This window comes from Crocodylus siamensis, chromosome 1, assembly GCF_052110815.1.
Source record: "Crocodylus siamensis isolate JL-2025a chromosome 1, ASM5211081v1, whole genome shotgun sequence".
Classification (NCBI taxonomy): Eukaryota; Metazoa; Chordata; order Crocodylia; family Crocodylidae; genus Crocodylus; species Crocodylus siamensis.
The window spans coordinates 57,719,975-57,741,979 of NC_143395.1; the positions used below are offsets into that span (position 1 = coordinate 57,719,975).

Below are 22,005 nucleotides of genomic sequence, written 5' to 3' on the forward strand. Positions count from 1 at the left end.
GTGTCCCAGCACTTAAAAAATGGTAGCAAAGGTGCTTGAACTAAAGTTCACTGAATGAGCTTTAAGTTCAAGTGCTGCCGCCATCATTTTTAAGTACAAGGATGCTTTTAACTGGAGCAGAGCTTAGCAAGGCGAGGCCAGATGCAGGCTACTTGCTGCAGGCTTTGGGCTCTCTGCTGTGCTGCCTTTGCCAGCTGTGCACCCGTTGCCCTTCCAGCAGTCGGGGGCACAACTCACCACCCCCAATACTGCTTGATGGGTAGGGAGTGAGTAACCAGTACGGAGCCTGTGGGGCAAAGGCAGCAGGGCAGAGAGTCTCGAGCCCACAGCGAGCAGCTCACATCCACCCCATGCACAAATCTGGGGGGGCTCATGCTCCACCATGCCTCCTCCAGAAGGTGCACACAGTGGGGGGGGGCACCACCCCTGAACCCGATACTCCCTGGGTGAGTCATCTGCAGCTCCATCCTGCTCCATGCCCCAGCTCTGGGTCCCATTCACTGCCCTGGATGGGTACCCATGCCCCTGGCCCACTCCATCCCTCATTGTGGGGGCCTCAATCTGCCCCCCACGTCCCTTCCCTCCCCCACACCTCTTCCCTTCCACAGACTTGCATGCAAGGACCTTTTCTCCATGCTGCCCAGCTCTATTCCTAGTAACATGCATGTGTGTGGCCACACACATGCACGTGGCATCCGGGGGCCCCGGCGGCATAATTAATTATATTTATCTCTGAACATTATTGGCTACACCAACCAAAAAAAGCTGATGGCTGATAATGTAAATTTCCCTTTTATCAGTGCCAATCTGATATGCAACCGATATATTGGTGCACCTCTAATGCATTTTTTTGGAGGACATATTATGAACAAGCTTTTAATCAAAACCAGCATGAGAACAAATGTCGAAGTGAACAGGTTTCTTTTCCCCCAAAAGAATGAGGAGCTCCTTGTTTCACTGGATATAGCAAAGCATGAAAATAAATTAGTTTTCCCTCTTTTCCCTCTACATACATTGTACTATGTTCAAAAAATGAGTGTTGTGACATTCCCTTTTCATAAATATATTTTAATGTTTTAATAAATATTAGCTAGAAAAAACAGTAATTTGCTATTACAATACATGTCAGATGATAAAGGATCCTGGCAATCTTTTACCATTGAAAGCCCTTAAGTTTCATATATTTTTCTTTTTAAAAAGAATTAGCTTTCACAGATACTCTCTTGCTCACATTTTTGAGAAATTCTGTAATTTGCCTTGGTTTGAACACTATTGAGCTAACAATATCAGTACCAGTTTCTGGTTTCCTTTTTATGTTTTCATTTGCATATCATTGGCATAACTCATATCACCTAATGCTTCATATATATATCTGTTTCACTCACCATCCATCCTGTCTGTGCAGTGAGCTTCTTATGCTGCCCAGAGCAAAACGAGGAAGAAGTGCAGAGTGCCTACATACCACCAGGTAAATACAGGAATTTGATAATGAGCACATATGTTCAATATCTATGTACTTTAAAGCACATTTGTTTCCTTCAGTTGTATTCATGTTCCAGTAGGTAAAAGATAATATTTCCAGACATGGAAATGGTTTAATCTGTTGATCATATATCCACTTTTTAAAACCTGACCAAGATTTGGACACATTAAATTTGGTCACTAGAATCAAAGCAGCTGAAAGTCTTAAAGTGACTACAGTTACCCCTGTATTTAAATAACCCAAACAATTTAGCAGCATATAGTTATGTGCTGGATTACCTGTCTAGTCATAAAAGACCTGATCTTCCAATGTATGGCAGACTTATTGTTATCCTTTTTTTGTTATTTTTTGTGTGTTTTTAATTTTTTTCTGTTATTATTACTTATATTAACATTAGTTTGGGTGTTTTTCAACAAATTTGAAAATAATTTCTCAGAGCATATGACTAAATGAATGAGGATAACACAATATTACTTCACTTGGCAAGTCTTAACAACTGCCAACCTTACGGTTTGAATGTTGATTTGGAATCTGAGCATAGTTGTGGCAAGGCCCAGAGTGCGTTTTTTGTTGTATTTTTTTGTGGGTTTTGTGGGGGGTTTTTTTAAAGTGCCGGGACTAGTCTGGGGCCAGGCAAGGTAGCCATGGGGGCTTCTTTCTCCTGCAGCTTCCCCTGCCCAGGGAGAGGCAGGCACAAGTGGAGGAGCCACGGGAGAACCTGCACCCGCTTGGCTGTGCCTGCCTCTTTCCAGCCAATACGAATCTCTCTGAATCAGCGCGAAATCTTCTGAAGCTGATTCAGCTGAATCAATTCAGGACAGTGATCCAAATCTCTGAATTGAATCACTGTCCTCTGAATTGGCTGAATCCAAATTGAATACTTCCCCATTTGCACAGGCCTAGTTAAAATACTTTTACAGTCTGTTTTACTTGCTTTCTACTGTCCCTGGGATAAGAAATATTTGTGGCCACAGTGACCAACTGGGCCTTAAATATTTAAGTTAAATCACACACGCGCGCACGCGCACGCAAAGAACCACTTTCAGAGGACCTTCACTGGTTTCACACAAATAAGTAATAGCGCGTACATCTACACGAGATGCTACAGCACAGTGACAATGCTCATTGCTATAGCACCGTAGCATCACCAGGCATGACTTGTGACTGCAACGCTACTGCTCAGTAGCATCTAAAAATAAGCATGTGGTGATGGGCCTGCACAGTAACACTGGTTATTGCGCAGTCATTTAGTACTTGTTTAAGCATTTGTGTCGACGCGGCCAGTGGAAACTAAAGGTGGGCAACATTTTTTCATTTTTCTGCTAATGTGGCTAGAAGTTGGATCCAGATATAAGGTCTGCAGCTTGGGCCCATCTTTAACAACACCCCCAAATAAAGAGCTTCAGATAACGTAGATTTCATATCGGAACCATCCCTAGATTGGCAAGAGTGAAATTTTGGCAAAATGTTGTAAAAGAAAGGTAGCCCAGCCTCCTAGACTGATCTCAGATTGTATTCCACATGCATATAAGAATCTGCAAAGCATTGAATGAGATAAATGTATAGTAGGAAAGGTGTAATGGTGCTTTATTTCTGTATTTCCATCTCAAAATAAATTGGCTAATTCAAATCTTTAATCCACGTCAAAATAAATTAGTTTTTGGTCATCAAAAAAAAATCTCTTGCAAATCTCCCCTGTGATTTTGGGAGTTGTGAGACCTTTTCAATTTGCGTTTTATTTTTATAAGAAATTCCAGCCAATTAAGCATGACAACTTTTACACTTCCTTCTATGGTGACTTTAATAAGAGTTATAATTATTTTATATAAGCAGCTTTTTCAGTTAAAAACAAACAATCTTTTCCAGTTAGTACAGGTAAAAGAATTAAAGAAACTTCTGTGAACTTTTCTATAAAAAATAAGTCATTATTAAGAATTGTTGTCAGCATTCTATTTAGATTTATTTTGGAAATTAATTTTGGGGGAAAAATAATCCTAAACATGACTTAATCCAGTGCAACTCCTCCGATCCCTTTCTTTTCCCTTAATACTTTTACGCCCAGGAGGAACTCCTGTGTTTCCCACATTTTGCTGTTAACTAATTCGTCTGCAGGAGTTTTAATAAGAGGGTCTAATAAGAGAGAATTGAAGGGGAAAAATTAAGTCATGTTACACAACATAAAACTTAGTAAGTGTTAATTAATTAACACTTAATAACAACCTTAGCATCAGTGCAGCTATTTAATTAAAAATCCATTGAGTGTAACTTATTAGGCCTCTGGCAGACTTTGCAGGCAAGGCATATTTAACCAGTTAATTACATCTGGCTACATGTTCAAGCAATTAATGGTGTACTAAAATGGGGAATAACCTACCAAATTTTTACACAAGATATGCACATGTGTGTGGCAAGGCAGAAGGGGCAGTTGTTGGGATCAGGGATTTAGTCCTGTGACTAAGAAAGTTCTCGTTCTTAGCCCCTTTCCTGACATGTAAATTTCTTCTGAACTGGTCCAGTGCTTTCATTTCCTTCTTCTAACCTGTCTTCTTTGAGCTCCCTCTTCTGCAGCTCTTCCTTTCTGTCTGATTCTATCTTTGTTGCTTTCCCTTCACAAGGTATCATGGTCTGTAAAAATGGCTGAGTTACAGATTTTAAAATTCTTACTTCATTAAAAAATCTAACATAATTTGATGGATTTTGCCTGACCCCTTGCGTCAGTCTAACAATATTACCACATGCTTTGGCAGGTTCATAGTCTGCTGAAAAAATTGCAATTGAAAACAATTTAGAGAGCTGTTATGTCAGAAATGGAATGCACTGAATTAGGATCTTACTTCACTTGCCTTCACTATGTCGTGGTCTAGTTTTTGTAATTAATTCCTCACTGTCTTATTGAGTACATTACACACTCATTTAAAATATTGATACTGTAAAAACAGAATGGGGCTTTTAAAAGTGTATTTGATTTGTATTTTCGTTTAAGAGCTCCATGCTATGCAGTAATATAATGGAGTTCTTTGGAAATGTTACAACAGATATCAATTTAACTGCTTTTTGTTTCTTGATAAATGTATGTGGTTGAGAGTCCACCTAAGTCCAAACAGCTATTGGACTAGCATGGATAAGGCTAACTAGGGAGTGATAGGCTACCACAGCCCCAGCCTGGATGACTGATTAGGTACTTATTTAGAGATAGATCAACTGAAGTGTAATTTCTGAGACAAGTTCAGACTGGGGCTGAAAGTCATGCTTCTTGAACCATAGCAAGATGCCGTAATTTGACAGAAAACCTCAAAATCTACTTGTAAAATCCAATTAAAGTGCTACCAATGTGCCCCAATGTCACTTCAAAGTAAGATGGTCCAAGCTGCAGAATCAGGATCCAGAATTGGAAACCCACAAATTATGAGGTGTTCAGATCCAAAGATATGATTCACCTTAACATAACTTAACCTTAACAAGGGACAGCCTTATAATGTGTATCCGACAGTAAATCTCAGTTGGAGTCGAGATGCTATTAGGAAGGACTGTATCTGCAGCTAGGAAGGACTGCAAGGATGTCTGTTTCCCTTTCAACTTTGTCAAAGCCCTGCCTCTGTGAATTGTATAGATGTTAATTAGAATTTGGGTGTTAATCCAAGTTAGCTACACTTATGTGGGCCATATTGTAAGTTAAATAGTCATCCTCTGTCTATACATTTTCCCTGTAACTTCATTTGGCTGGGATGCTTTACTCTCCAAGTTCTAGATGAGATTATAATACAAAAAGCTGTCAGGTATTACCAATAAATTCTCTATTATGCTGATTAATAAAGGTGTTATTATACTTTTAAATTAAATTAACTCACCATTATTGGTATTGTTTCAATTAACAAGTGTCCCTGAATCTAGTATCCAGAACCTCTAAAGGACTTTAATAAGTTGGAATTTTTAATACTAATACAACTCAAAATTGAGAAGTTTTTTTAGTAAGTTTTTTATTCATTGTATATTTAAATAGTAGAGATAATTACACTATAAAATGTAAATTAAAGTAAAACAGGTTCTCACAGGAAAATAGTAAGTTAAATACAAACTGAACACTTTACAACACAGACATTTTTGAGAAGTCAATATAAAAGCTGTACAGTATTTTAATTTGGGGAGCATTTCTGACCTATTATGATTCTGTAAGTTAACTAAATTGGGATGAAAAAAGATAGAATCCTGAAGTTACATGTATTGATCACTACAGTTTAACTTGGGAGGGTGAGCAGGGAAGGAGGGGAGATACCCTGAAAAACCTGTGCTTCATAGGTATTCAATCTTGCTATAATATTATGCATTATACTTAATTTAAATTCTAGTCAACATTGTTTATCTTCGCTTTATTTTTGTTTCTGGCATGTTCCCCCTGCCCCTATTCTGCCACATTCAAGAAATTCTGTTAGGCACTATAAAACACTACCACCCAGGATGCCTTTACTAGAGAATGGTACTCATTGGAATATTTACAGGTAAGAAGTATTTTAGAGTCCCCTTTAAGTAGTCACTCAAATTATTAAAAAAGAAAATAATTTTTAAAATGAATTAGTGATACTGTCCGTATAACTTAAGTAATTGAGCTAAAACATATACTCTTAAAAATAATGTTGATAGTTATCTAAATTAACCTGTACATAAGTAATGTATAGTCTTTGTGTTAGTGAAGTCCTTCTATCCTGAAGCTCTACTTAAAAGATCAATTTTGGGGTTGTGTAGGATTACAGTTTTGTTCTCTTTCACCCTCATTTCTGGTTTTGTGGTTGTGTGTCATTCTGATTATGTGTGAACTTTATTTTTATTTTATTTAATTTTAAATAATTTGAATTTATAAAGCTCAACTCTGCCTGCATATGCTAAGACCAAATCGGTGATTAGACAGGATATTTCTCTCCTTCGTGATTGCCTTAACTCACGAATACTGAAATTTACAGATGACTCATTGATTAGGTAAGAAACTGAGTAGAAACACCCCTTCTTGTTAAGTATGTAATGTGGCTTTCCAGGTCGATGTCATTATAAATTGCTTTCACCTAAGATGTGCTGTATCCCATCCTTTTGTGTTGGTATGGATTTATTCCTAGTAATAAAAGCTGGATGTATTATTTTAGTACTTCCTGTTCCACTCTCTCATAAGTAGGTATTGTTTAGTCTCATTTTATGGTCTTAACTACTTCAGATTCTTATGCAAATAATTTCAAGCATAATCTTTTGTTTCTTTTATTTTAACAAATCTTCACACTGTCATCCAGTTGGCTCTTTTACATCTTTATTAATTAAATCATTGTGATTCTACATTTTGTGTAAAAATAACATTATTTTATGATTTAATATCTAACATTGTATTCCTTTCTTTGTTTTCTTTTTCTTTCTCTTCTACCATTGGATGCAATGCACTGGCACTAGTGAACTACAGCCCTCCCTTGACAGGGCTAGGAGTGCTAGTACCAACTGCTTGAGACCAGACACTAGTTTGCATTCACCAGAACGAGAAAGGTATAAAATAAAGACTTATGAATTTTTTGTCATCTGTGCTGGTGATCTTTATCCATTTTGTTTTCCTCCATATGAGCCTTTTACATGTTTGTACAATCATGTCTGCTTTGGTATTTGAAGACATGTTTGACCCTGTACTCATAGATGTCATGCAAATTGTGTGATGTGGTTTATAACCGCTTCTGGTTTTTTTTCCCTTTTTTAGTTCAAGTTGATGTCATTGTTTTAAAAAGTCCTCAGTATGCTGATAATAGCATTGCAGTGTTATGTGAAGTACTTCGAACAAGCACCACAATATTGTTAATTCCCATTATCATCTGCTAAAATTTATTACGTTTATTTCTTACTCACTCTGCAGACCACAAATGAGATGGTGACATATTTTGCAAATTATATGAATTAAGAGATAAATCCTGACATTGAACTCTTATTTTTCAAATCTGAATTTTAATTTATTTAACAATATAAACATAAATATATATTAATTTTCACAAGCCAACCAATGACTCAACCGAGCCTTATCATTTTCTAAATTTAATCTGCTGCATCAGTTGTTGAGTTTGCATAAATTACAAGGCAAAGCAATCTAATAATTTTTTCACAATATGATACTATATATAGGTTTCTATAAGCTATAAGAAGACATCTGAGAAATTTAAATTAAATATAGTTGCATTTGCTGTGATGAACAGAAACATTTATAGGTGCCTTCTGAACTTCAGCTTTGGAGCTAGTTTCATAAAAAATCAGAGGTGAACCAAATACTATTGATGCATTTTGTAATTTGATGTGATTATGTCTTCATAGGGGTTTTTTTAATATTTGTAGTTTGTTTGGTTATAAATCTTGCAATTTTAGTGTGAAATCCTAGCCCTATTGAAGTTAATGACAAAACAGCCATTAGCTTTAGTAGAACCAAGATGTCATCCAGCAGGCACATAATTAATATGCAGAATAGTAATATGAAGTTGCTCCTCAGTCAACCTACAAAATACGGTTGTTAAAACAAACGATGCATTCAGCATTTCCCTTCTAAAGTGACTATGATTTTTTGCTAATTTGTCTTTGAGAGCTTATTTGGTTTTGCTCTTAAAAAAGCAGAATTGTATTCTTAGATTCTATATCCTACCAAAAATTAACATAAATCACTGTGCCTTCAGTAGAACACAGTCAGCTTTTACTATTTGTAGGTCTGCTCCAGGATGATAATTTCTACCACAGATATGCTTATTAAAGGAAGTTATACAGGCATAACTGTTGATCTGTATTAGGGGTGCACCAATACAAATTTTTTGGGCCATTACAGATGGCCAGTTTTTAAGGAGCCATATCGACCAATACCAACCTGGTTCTGATATGCAGCCAGACAGCTTGGAGAGCAGCATTGGGGTGGTAAGTCTAGTATGGGGGAAGGGGCATGGGGGGGCCAGATTGAGGCCCCTGTGCTGAGGGAGGGTGTGGAGCTGGGGCAGGCATTGCCCAGCCAGAGTGGGAGCTGCAAGTGGTTTGTCTGGGTGGTGCAGGGGGGGGAAGAGGTGGCTCCTACTGCTGTGTGCACCCCAGCAGGGCATGAGTCCCCGGATCTGCATGTGGGGCAGGGCAGGTTGTTGCTGTGGGCTCAGCCCAGGGGCTGCATTGGGCTCTTTCCAGCAGGGGACTGGGTTAGGGCACTCAGGACAGGCAGCAGTGGTACTGGGAGGGGGATGAGGGGGCTGCAACAACCCCAAAATTCACCATAGCTCCCTGTAACTCTCATCCAGTGCTGCCACCCCAAGCACAGCCCAGCCCAGCCCAGACCCCCACCAGGAAGAGCCCATCACAGCCCCCAGCTCCAGCCTGCAGCAACAGCCTGCCCCACCTCATGTGCGTATCTGGCACATGCCCCCCCATGCCCTCCCAGGGTGCACACAGTGGCAGGAGCCATCACTCCCCTTCCTTGTGCCCCCAGACAAGCTGCTCACAGCTCTCTCTCGCACCCCGACCTGCTTTGGCTGGGCAGCGCTTTTCCGTGCCCCACTCCCTCCCTCACCACAGGAGCCTTGATCTGCCTCTCCCACCTGCCTTCCCCCACAACAGGCTTATTATAGCATGACTTATAGCCAGATGCTGCTCTCCAAGCTGCCAGGCTGTGCTCCTGACTGCATGCATGGTGAGGCTACATACATGCATGAGTAATTTATCAGCCACATTATCAGCCACATCAGGCAAAAAAAGCCGATTTCTGATACTGTCAAATTTTCCTGTATCGGTGCCAATCTAATATGGGACCAATGTATCAACTAGTGCACCTCTAATCCATATCCAAGGCCTGATCTATTAAATATGAACTTCCTTTTATTTTTTTTGTATATTTGATAAAATACTCTGAATAATTGCTACTTAAACTCTACTTGTCACTCTAAAAACTTGGAGAAATTTATAGCTGGTAAGCAGTAAAGCATTTTTTTTGAGAAAAAAATCTGAGATGAAGCTAAACTTAGCCTAAGAGCTATCTAGAAACATGGTATTTCCAAAATTCTTTTCCATCTGAGATGTAAGTAGAAACTATCACAGTTGTGTTGATCTTTTCTTATGGAACAATGTATGTACTGATCTTTCTAGGCTTATCAATAAGCTCTATTGCTGTTTAACATTAGATTTTGTTGACTCATCCACGGACTTCAGATGAGATAATATTGTACCACTGTGGAGTGATAAAGAGGTGGTCAGACATGTGAGTCTGAAGTCAAGCACAAGGTCCTTTTCTTGTATATTTGGTTTCCTCTCTGTTTTAAAACGTTCAGTTTAAATATTTTCTTTTTCTAATTCTACGCATAGCATCTGGCAAAGTAATCTGTCGCCTAGGAAAGCTCATGCCTCTCTGGACCAATTTATTTCTAAGATATTTATATACATACGTTTGTCTGCTCCGATGCACTATAAATCCGATGCATTGGGACAGACTTGATTAATCAAGCTGAGGCACCCGCTGCTGTGTTGCATGCATTTGTATAAATGACGAACTGTGCGTTAGTGCTGAGAAAATGGCAATGGTGTGCTTTTGAACTAAAACACCTTCGATGCCCTAAGATACCACCCTGTTCCATCCTCTGGAGTGGCACTGTTCCTGTCTCTGGAAGTTCCAGGAGTAGTGGTAGGCAGTTGAACATAGTTGGGCACCTTCTTGTGGGATTACAGTAAGATTCCATTTTATTACCTCCTCTTCAAAGTGTATGTGACACTTTTGTGATGGATAATGAAGTAATGTGGGCTGCATGACTCCAGTGTATCTGTATTGATATTCAGTTCATTTGGTCAGCCCAAGATCGTGCTTGTCTTTCAGTATCCGTTAATTTAGAATAGCACAAACATGCATATATTGTTTTGGAGAAAGTGGATATTAGAGGAATTTTAGTCCCTCCCTTACTTAATACATTTGTCCATATTTCATCCAAAAGCTATATTATATTGTTAGCAGTTGTAGTTGTTGTAGCTGTTAGCTATATTATATTGTGTGCAGTTGTATTATTTTCCTTATTTTTGTTGATGGGTTTTTTCAATATATAGTTGTAAGATTTTATTCGACAGGAAATAAATGCTTAAAATGGTTATTTTTTGAACATCTGGTCTCAGTATCTAAATAGCATTCTCTGTTTATGGAAAAGATGTACAAAGAAAGAATCCCAAACATGGTTGCCAAAATTTTCCTTTATTGGAATCATAACTATATTTATACATGTAAAGCTGTGCTGGGGCTCCCTTTTGTCTTAGAAAATATAAAGAAAACGAAGTGTGAAACACGATATTAAAAATGGCTGTGCATTGGTTTTTAGCTAAATGCTGTTGGTTTTGCATAGCTAACAGGCAATAAAATGCTTTGTTTGCAGGTTAATGTTTTATAGCAGACAATCCTGTTTTCAACGCTCCTTCTAGTATTGTATTTGCCATTTAGAATGATAATCAGGCATTTTTACTTCCTTTGTGATAGAAGACAAATGAAAAACATAATCAAGATATACTAATGTTTGTGTAGCATTAGGAGAGTTTTTATTTTCTGCATTTTAGAGAATTTTTTTCCAGCATATAAAAAGGTTTATGCAGAAGTTAATTTATTTAGATATTGCAGCTTGGTTGTTCTTTGAGCATCTGGCTATTGCATCTTTATTATTTACTCTTAACATCACTGAATTTTACTCTTCTGTGGAATACTGGCACTGGTGATCTGACTTGGCTTTCTATTAAAGGTATCATTAAATGCTTTCCTCTGCTACTGTATTCAGCAATGAGTTTATATAAAATGGAATCAGGGTGCTACTGGACAAGCTTAACAAACTTCCCTAATACTAAGAATGTTTAGTGCGATTCATGGGTGGCATTTGTTGTGAAAGAAGATATTGAAATGTACATTGCATTGTGATGAATTGACTTTCAGAAGTGACTTTGTTTAAATAGTTTTGTATGTCTATACCACTAAGTTAGGATGCTGTATTGCTCTTTGTTGACTACTCCCAAACCAAAAGGATGGTAGCTGTTTGTGTAGAAGTACAGAAGAGCTATTAAGTTTTCAGCATAATATAAATCAGGGTGTGAAACTCGTCTGGCCCATGGGCCAGACGAATGGTGAGTGGTTGGCTTCATGGGATAGATCAGGCCTATGGATACCCTGCCTCCTCCCTCACGACCTGCAATGCTCACTCTGGCCAGATCGAAACATAGGTAGCAAGTGGGACCTGTTCTCGCTGTTCTGTGTAGGTCCCTTGCTGATTGGAGCACAGTCCCCACCTGGCTAGACAAGTAGCAGATCCAGCATTCAGGGGACCCATGGAGCCCCCAACTCAGAGTGCCCACTCTGGCCAGCCTGGGACTGCGCTGCTTGCAAAAATGACTTAATGTAATTGGTACAAATAGATATTAGAGAGGTTGGAACTGTTGTTTCTTCTCTCCTTACTAGGGCCCTATTCTGCTTCAGGTTAAAAAAAAATTAATTTGCCTATAAATAAATGAGAAAAAGAAAAAATATATATATTAGGAAATTGACTGTGTTTATACTGCATGATTTTTAGAGTTCTGGCTTTAATGTGGTAATTTGCATTTCAACTAGTTGTAAAGTAATGTAATATTTGTTACTAGTAGGTGTATATTGCACTGTAGTTTTTTTCCCCTCTGTTTAAACCGAACTGGAAGATAGTAGTTTTGCATGTTTGCCTGTGTTGTACTGTTGTACATGCCTCGTACAGTAGAAAAAGTTCCGCACCATTTGAAGTTAATGAAAAAAAGCATGTTATCAAAGTTCACACTGCATGATCAAAATTAATTATATTAAAACATTTATTGTTTATAAAGAATATCAGCATATTAAGGGCTTTGACTGAGTGCACTGATGCATTAACATTTTCTTTAACTCTTGCTGTGGTGAGAAAAATTAGCTACTAACAACTTATTTCCTTTTGAAACTTTTATAAAAGATCTACCTAAGTGTGCAAAGGATGCTAAATCTCCCTGAAAGCTTTATTTGCATGTTCCATAAATGAACCCTATTCCTTAGTAAATTGACTGGAAGTTTGCCTCAGAAAGTAAAGTAGTAGATAGTTGTGTATATTTTTTGTAGCAAAAAGACATCCTTCGATTTTTTTTTTTAATGAATTTGCCTGTTTTTACAACTAAATAAACAGTATTACCATATTACCATATATTATTCTTTTATTCTTCTATTCTTTTATTATTCTAAATTAATTATATTTTGTAAAGAAAAATATTCCATGAAAATATTGGTGCTCCTTATGCCACTTATTTCTGTATATTTTTCTTTAGTATTTATTTTTCATAACAATGAAAAAGTGCCTGGTAATTATTAGAGTACAGCAGAATGACCATAAAAAGTGAAACTAGATTGCACATATTTTTTTTGAAAGTGCCCAAATTGCTGTAACTAATTTCTATTTACCAAAATGTAAAAATCATATTTACTATAAATATCATATTATGTTTCACTTTACTGTCAAAGAAATATAACACAGTTAAAATTAACAGGAAAAGCAGTGGTTAATACTTTAAACTTCTCAAAAAGATCATAGAATTACAGAATGGGAAAGGACATCAAAAGTCATCTAGTCCAACCCCAGTAATTGTGTTTCATGAGAATTGTACGTATCTGTGAGGGCTTCCTACCCACAGCATTTTCAGGGATAAGTTGACCTGAATCAAGTGAATCCCATCATTTCTTCCTGTGTCAGCTTTGCTAAAAAAGTGAATTAGGAAGAAATCAATATTTCAAAAAATGAGCTCTGTTTCTGGAAAAGCAATTACCCAAAAAAGATCGAATGCTTGGTGTGCTGCAAGCTCTGCTCCTAGAAAATAAAGTCAATAGTGGGAATAGAGTGTGAAGAACATGCACTAAAGAACATTGTATCTTTGGTCCCTGGCACGTTACATTTATTTGCAATTAACTAGTTAGTTTTCAGTAAATTTAGACATGATACGTATAATTATTGCATGATAAAAATGGCCAGCTAGCCATAAAAATGACCAACCAGCCACCAAGAAAAATGTAGAACATTTTTGTAGCTGGTTTCTATCTTCTATCAAGGTTTAATCTGAACACGTGGCTTGTTACATATTGAGTGGTGGGTCTTTGCTGGTTTCCCCAGCATCCCAAGGTGCGCTGCTCCCTCCTCCACAGACCACCTATCTAGAACAGCAACCCAAGCTTTGAACATAGCCTTGGGCTCACAAATATAGCCTTGACAGGTGGTGGGGGATTCCCCATGAGGTTTTTTAGCTAACTATTACAGACAGTAAAAAAAAAATCAGGATAAAAATGCCTGTCTGTTTTAAAAAAAAAAAAATTAAGAAATTTAGCTATCCAGAGACACAACCAAATTCCATTTGCTTTGTTAAGTTCCCTCTCAGAAAGAAGCTGGACAGCCGAGGTTGGTTGAATGACAGAAAAGAGCACAGCAACATCACTGGTGTATGGCAGGAATGCAGCAGTCCCTCAGGAATTGTCAGGGCTTTATATACTCCTCCTCCTCTAGCCATGTGCTGCTGCTGCTGCTGCTACGTGTCCTGTAATACTGGTGGCTCTCAGGTAGGCCTATTTGCAGGTCTTTGCTGGGATGAGAGAAGTGAGGCCAGTAGGGTTCGGCTGGTGAGGGACACCATAATGCAGGGTGTATTCAGAGGCATCAGGGTATGAAGGTGAGCAGGGACTCCCAGGGTGGCGAAAGCATGGTATAATATCATTGCTGTAGTCGGGCATGCTTGCCAACCCAGGTTTTTTTTGGTTTGTTTTTTATACTGCAAACGTTACTGACAATCAACATTTTTATTTTTTTACTGTATGTGGTGTTAAACCCCGAAATTTGAACCCAGCACTTATATCTGGAGCCTAACAGCAGATCAGTACCTGGCCAAAGACTTACATTTATATTATGTGAAACATGTATTAGCAAAAGCATGCATCACTAAAAACATTTGGTTGTCAGTAAAAAGTTTGCAGATTTGTCAGCTAAATTTTTTGGGGGGGTTGGCAACCCTGTCCGCTCCCCCCCGCCCTTATTCCCTAACACGCTGAGCAAAGTGAGGGAAATCTCTCCCTGGGAATAGAGCAGGGTGCTAAGGATTCCCTCTCCCCATGCTGAGCAAAGCACCGAGTATATTGTGAATTACCCCCCTGGCATGGAGCTAGGCACATGAGGAAACCCCTGTCCTGCTTGGAGCAAGGGCCAAGGATTCCATCCCTCTTGCTGCATTTAGCAAGACCTCTCCCGCACACCCTATGCTTTGCTCAGTGCAGGGAGGGTGGGAGGAAATCCATGCCCCTTGCTCCGCACAGTGCACCTGGTATGCCTAGCTCTGTGCTGGCCAGATAATTTTCCCCCACCTGTCTAAATCCTGTGCTTTGCTCAGTGTCAGAGAGAGATTTGGTATACTTTGTTTGGTACTGGAGAGGGTCTTTTCCCCCTTCCCAGTTTTTTGCCCAGCTTTGTCCAGTGCTGAGAAGGGGCATCTTTGGCCAGTCTGCCTCTGTGAAGAACAGGGATTTCCTTCCCCAGCAACCTCCTTACCCAGCTCCTGGGACCCAGCATCCTTTCATTTCTACAGTTGTGCTGCTGACCAGCATGGAGATTAGAGCGCTCCCCAGCTGGCCAGTAGGGGTAGCACAAGCCACATTGTACACTGCACTCTGGACAGTTGCTCTTTGCATGTGAAGTTGTGCATATGGTGCAGTGTTTTTATGGCATAAAAAAGGCCATGGACTGATTGAAATAACACCTGCCAGGGACCTTTGAAATACATAGTGTCCTCCATAAATGCAGAACCAAACATGTGTATGACTGCTATATGTTGGCAGCTATTGACTACTTAGAGCCTTTAAACTGCAAATTGAATAGGGGTCTCTAAAAGCTGAGGCATGGAGCAGATGTCTACATAGTCATTACATAAGATGAGCTCTATGAGAAGGTAATTTTATGCCTTTCAGTTTTTTGTGTAATTTAAAATCACACTTTTTTTTTACTCTAAATATATTGGTTAATGAAAAGAGTTAATGAAGAAAAATCTATTACGTACTTAACAGTAAATAACTGCCATTCAACCCTGACAAGCTCTTCTAGTTTAGAACTGTCACATGTTGTGTGAATGACAAATTTTTAGAGTTGGGCCTATTTCAAATACAGTTAAAATATTTACTTCATTCTGCAATTATGCAGGAAGATTTTAATTATTTGCTCTGCTGTATAGAAAAAATGCCAGAAGTGACATAAGAAAGGTGTATCCACATTTAAAAAAATATATTAAAAACAAAATTTTTTTAATTAAAAAATGACTATTGTGACTTTGTGGGGTATTTTTCCAGTCTTAGTTCCCATATCTACTTTAATTTTATCACAAACTAAATGTCCTGTTTTTTTTTTCCTGTTCTATTGAATGGGCAAACAGGGGTAGATGGTCCCCCTCCCTAGAGAGGAGACGACCTACTAGTCCCAGGATTCATATCCAGCATGCATCTCCGGAGGATGACAGGTACTAGTCAACTCCTCCTAATTGAAAAGTGGTTTACTGCATCCTGCACTCTCAGAGAAGTATATTAAAAGGCGTTTAATAAAGTTTAATGTTGAGAATTCCAAAATAAAGTACCAGCTTACATTTCATCTCTGCCTTTTGTTGAGTTTTTATAAAGCACAAAGGGATTTATGTCCAAGAAAATATTCTAATTGTTTGAACATTCAAGTTTCAGCTTCTAAAAGAAGTTGTCTGGAAATAATAATTTTATATTAGTGGACTCTGCATTTGGTTTTTCTCTCATACTATAACTGTCGATTTCCTCCCAACCCCCGTATGGTGCTTTATAATATATTAATACATGTCAGAGCCTGGATGATAATTATCTTTTGTTTTCATTTAGATGTCTGTTGCTCAACAAACTGCTTATGAGAAAAAAACCTGGTACATGAAAAGAAAGATTTTTAGTACATATTAATTGGTACATATTATAATTGGCACTGTTAGTAAATTCTTTCCTAAAGTAATATTATCCACAGGTTATCAACTTTATATGCTGATTTGCCAAATGTGATAAATGTAAGAAACTTCCATTGTTTTCCTTTCTTGTGTTTTTATAATTTAAATCAGTTTTGGAGCTCTGTTGTTTTTGTAATATTAACATTTTTCTCCTGTCTTGTCTTATTTTTCTGCTATATCCACGCTTAATTAAAGCAGACAGATATTAATTCAGCACTTATACTGTAATGCACAAGTAAGATTTAATTTCTATGCCTTTAATCCACTGTAAATTATTTAAAAAATAATTCAATTCTTATTTTTTAAAATTGTGTGCGCAGACTCTTATGCGGTTAAAACTATCACAACTCTCACAATGAAAGATGCAATTCAGTTACTTTAGTGCTGTTATTCTCTTTCTGCTTAAGTGTACCAACTGTAATTACATTTGCACCAAAATCTGTCTTGCTTTGCCTTGCATTTCTTGTATTAGGATTATTGTTACCAGTTTCACTGAAGGCAATATCAAGCCTATAGGATTATCTGGATTGTATTTCCTTTTGCCCAAGTAAAATTCAGTGTTTTTACTTATAAAATAAAATTTATCAAGCAATTACTCCACAAATAGTTTACAGTTACTGAACACCTGAAAATTTTGATAGTCATAAAATTAAGCCCAATATAATCTATTATTATTAATACTACTAATAATAATAATAATTGATACTTTTATAAGGAAACTATTCAAGAATTAGATCATAATCTAATTAGATCATATAGTTTATTAATGTGGGCATCTTCAAGTGATTTTCTTTTCATTGAATTCCATGCAAAGATACTCATTAACTTCAGTGCATCTTGCACATAAAGTATACATCCCAAGGATAAATTCTTGCTCCTCCTAAAGTCAGGGGTATTTTTTTTCACTGATTTCAAAAGATCCAGAATGTCTCCCTGCTACTATAATATCTTACTGAAAATCTTATTCTAATAGTCTCAGTAAAATGTCACTGGGAGTTTTCTGGAACACTTCAGGACTTAATCTATAAAGTATAGCTGCCTATACACATACTTGGCATTCTAATTAATAGAGTTTGCTCTGTGTTCTATATAGAACTCTGCAGCATTGATGCAGTTTAACATGAATTAAGCCCCCATGTGTTTAAAAATTCTACAGGACACTTTAACTTAAACCACGGCAAATGAGTATTAGATAAAGTGTCCTTCAGCCACTTTTAAATTCATGGGGGCTTAATACATATGACACTGCAGCATTTTAATTAGAGCAACTGCACAAGAACTGCCATAATTAAAACACCCCCCACTCCACGCACCTACAAGCATGTGTACAGGCAGCCTATATTCTTACCACTTGATGTGTTTTAGTTTGACTGAACATCACAATAAAGTGTCTGTATAAATGGAAAATTGTTTTGTACTGCTTTTTCATCCAGAAAAAATGGCACAGTCCATTTTCATGTTGAATCTGGTGTCTTTCTTTAGGCATTATAAAAGAAGCAATATACTACAGTCTTCTAATTTGCTAATCTAGCTGGTGTGACTGGTTGGCAAAGGAGTCTGAAAAAAACATACACCAAACCTTAGCTGGTTGCAGCCTGTCCACTATTTATTTTCACTGTTTTCTTCTCTATAACAGATGGAAGTTACAGCAACTTAGGGTCTTTGAGGTTGAGGTTGGATGGTAGAAGCTAGTGAGAGACTCACTGTATGTCTCCCCTGAGTTTGGATGCAAGTTTCTGAAGTAGTTTAACCTCTTTAGGCAGGGTAAAAATATGTATTTACACAGAAGTTAGGAGGCGGTGAACCTTGTGGAGCCTGAAATATAAGCTCACTCCCTGGTCTTTCCCAAAAGGTGATTCAGTTTTTAAATATACTTTATCTCATCAATAATTACAAGTCTATAGTGCAGAGGACTGGGACCAAGCTGATAATACTCAGCTACTGCAGTTATTCCAGACTTGACCTACAAACCCAAAACAGCTGCAAGATTCTGCTGAATTCATCAACAGTGAAATAGTTAATAAAGCTAACGTTTTCAAACCAATTAATATTCTCCCTTTCCCCTTCCTCTCTGTGCATTCCTTCTAGGGCACAGAATGTAAGACAGGACCAAAACCAAACTACATTTACAAAATTGGATTTTTTAATTTTTACATTTCACACTAATTATTTCTCTTAAATTTATTTTGCAGTAATTTTTTTTCTTTTCTTGGCTATTGCCATTTAGTACTGGCATTTGCTTTTCTTTTGATGTGCTTTTATAAATGCTTGTCAGGTTGGCAACTGATGTGGGAGGCTCAGAGTGACAGACTGGGCTGGCTGACTAGCTTTTCATACTGAAGTTTAAATCATTGCTTCATAGATAAATTGAATTTGACAGATGTCATCCCATTCTCATTTATGTACATCCCAGAATTATCATACAAATTGGTCCAATTTGCATTCTGTGCTCAAGATAACTGCAGGACTGAAGCAGAGTGAGTTCTTCATGAGCAACTGATTTCTTAAACATATGGCTTACAGATGTGGAATTTCTTAGTTTGATCATTTAAATCCAATATTTTCAACATCGTGTGTATTAATAATTATTTTGAACAAAATGGGCTGTTGAAGGGAGCCTTCAGAAATGATTTTGTTGTCCTGAAAATGATTGACAAGCCATGGCAGAAAAATCACCTCACAGTATATTTAGAGAAGATGAGAAAATAGATCACCATTCCTTTAGAGGTTAAAAATGTTTGGTTGTGTAATCTATTATGTGCTTCTTTAGGATATATCAGATAGAAGAACTGAAAGCATTTTTTGTTTTCATATTAGAAAATCTGGTCATGTATAGAACCTATCTAGATGGCTGGAAGAGTTTGTGATAACTGGAGAGCTCAGTGCATGGTGAGATCAAAAGTGCTGAGAAAAGCAAAGGGTATGAAAATCAAACATTTGACGAGGAAAGGACCTTTTTTCATTTTTTCCCTTGTATTGGGAAACTCTAGGGTTTTATTAACATTGTGGATAATGGAAGCTTTTCTTAATATTCAGGACCCTTGTACTACAATTAAGATGGCAAAACTCTCAACAAGCCTCACTGAGGTTTTACAGAGTTCTTCCGGCAAAAACAGGAAACTTGATGTTTTAGATCAATATAATGTTTGTTTTTTTAAAAACACTTTAAAACCTTCAAACCTCCCTTATACAGTATGAAGAGGTAAAAAGAAAAAGTCCAAAATGGTCCAAATTGTATATGATCCTTTGAACATCACCTTTAGGAATTATTTGGGGGAAAATAGAAACCCATTTTTTCACAGAAGTTTCAGTTACATTTTAAGCTCTTATGAGATTTGGAGCATAAAGACCTTCACAAAATCCAGTTGTATTTATATAAAACAAGTGCTTTATTCAATCAGCCCAAATCAGGAAGAGACGCATACACACTGAAACATGTTACATATAACACTATTTTTTGTAATATAAAGCTTTCATCAGCAAAATGTACAGAACCACCCCATATTCATAAGTTTCTCCCAGAATATTAGAAATTAAACTTATTTTAAAAATCAGGTTTGTAAAAATCCTTTTATCTAAACTGAGATGTGGAAAATACAGGTTAAGTGCTATAGGAGGAGAAGGGATATTTTTTTAGCCTTGACATTCTATCTTGGAACCTGATGAAGTCATCCAGTTCCAGTAAGGTAAGATAGGAAAAGATAGAAATTTACCTTTACTTGTGCAGGAATTAGGAGGTCAGATAAAATATGTATGCTCAATATGTATGTATGGAATACGTGACTGTGGCACCAGTAATCCAGCTATTGCCAATTTATTCTGTTGAAATCAAAGCTGTTGAGACTATCTAGAAGAAACAGAAATTTTTCATTAGGCAAATGCCTAGAATGACTCTATTAGATTTATGTTGCTTCTGTTATGGAGGCTCATCTTTAGAATACTTAACTCACCTGACCATTGGGGGAAATTTTGACCATCCCATCCTTCAATCAATTTGGACACTTGAGGAAGTGGACTTTGAGTACTGACTTACAGACTTTTTATCTTTCAAGGCATTCTCTGTAGTGAAGGATCTAGTGAGACCAGGGGCTTAGGTGACCATGAATGTAGTAGGCTTGTGTAGTAGTTTCACCTACAAATCCCCATATACTGCCTCCCTGGCAACTTTTGAAAGGTGCCTGAACACTCAGTTTTTATCCATATTAAATAAGGGCATTTATAGATGGGTATTGGGAGGCGGGGGGGGGGCACTTTAATTAGCACGGCTCTCAGAGCTGTGCTAATTAAAGCACCTGGAGCATCACGTGCATCAGCATCCCCATGCTGATAAATGATGAGCTTTAGTTTAAAGTGCCCCACTGTCATTTTTCAGTACGGGGACACTGATACACATGATGCTGAAGTCTGTTGGAGCATGGTAATTACCATACACCATATTAATTTCAGTGTGTCAGAGCAGCCTCCCTGCACATGCATAGAAGCCCTAAGTCACTGATGACTTGTGCTTCACCCACATCATCAAAGTTCTTATACTGATAGAACTGAATGGTAATGTTGTGTGGAAAAGACTGAATTTAGAAGGAATCCCATTATGAAGCCTGATGTCCCTATGTCAAAAGAAAAAAATAATCAGCAATTTGGCACAAAGCTGTTCTCCCTTATCTGGTGTTATCTTATGAAAGCATTTGATAATCTAGCTGTAGGAAACAAACGAATGACATAGTGGAATTTAGAGAGATTTTTGGCTTTTTTAAGGCATCCTTGCTAGAACAAGCAATTAAATAGCAACAACAGTTTAAAACCTAGCTATTTTTTTAAATATCTACCACTCTACTCATGAGCAGTCTTAAAAGAAAAAAGTATCCATTTCACAGTTCAAAGACTTTCTGTTCACCTACAGTCTACTCTGTCAGTTGATTAACAACCAGTGGGCTTGATTCATCTTGAAGTACATTCTGCCCAGCATAACTCCTGCTTGAGTGGGAGAATATGTTCTCATTCAGATTTGTAGGGTGCTTTATTTTTCTTCCAGCTGTGTTCTCATCATGATTAATCATATAGCTTTATAACAGCAATTCAGTGTTTGCTAAATGGATAATGACAAATAGCCTGACTCTGAAAATGCACGTATATAAATTACTTTGAGCGTCCAGGTAAATCACCTGAAGTCCATCGAATTCCCTGTAAGCAGGTGGAACTCTTATTTTGCTCCAAATAGAATCTCCAAGGAGCTCCTTTCTGGCCTTTGGCTCTGTGAGTAACTCAAATAACAAAAAGATTCTGTTCCGGAAATTTCCTTGCAGAGACCTCTTGTGTTAGACTACAATGCCACTCCCATCTAGTACCCTTGTATCCTGAGTGAAGTCAGAATGTCTTCAGTTTTATGAAGAGCTCCAGTAGTTCTACTGTTACATTCACGTATCATATTTAATGGGACAACCCTGCATAAGTGAAATTAATGATGAAAGTTTCTGTAGGGTCATACCCAGTATCAGTAAAATTAT

The 22,005-nt window shown here is 37.6% G+C and overlaps 1 protein-coding gene across 24 annotated transcripts in view; it reads left to right on the forward strand.

The window, feature by feature from the left end:
• Positions 1-22,005, forward strand: part of RIMS1 (regulating synaptic membrane exocytosis 1) — a 564,390-nt gene that overhangs the window by 372,509 nt on the left and 169,876 nt on the right. For 6 of the 24 annotated variants that reach the window (XM_090034763.1, XM_090034770.1, XM_090034846.1 and 3 more), the window contains 4 exons: positions 1,406-1,468; positions 5,902-5,979; positions 6,341-6,454; positions 6,911-7,000. The exons of 4 other annotated variants lie outside the window; for them this stretch is intronic. In XM_090034763.1, coding sequence (XP_089890889.1) covers positions 1,406-1,468; positions 5,902-5,979; positions 6,341-6,454; positions 6,911-7,000 — 345 coding nt within the window. Of the gene's footprint in view, positions 1-1,405; positions 1,469-5,901; positions 5,980-6,340; positions 6,455-6,910; positions 7,001-15,919; positions 16,004-22,005 lie in introns of all 24 variants that reach the window. 14 more of the 24 variants (XM_090034784.1, XM_090034809.1, XM_090034854.1 and 11 more) reach the window with 4 other exon arrangements.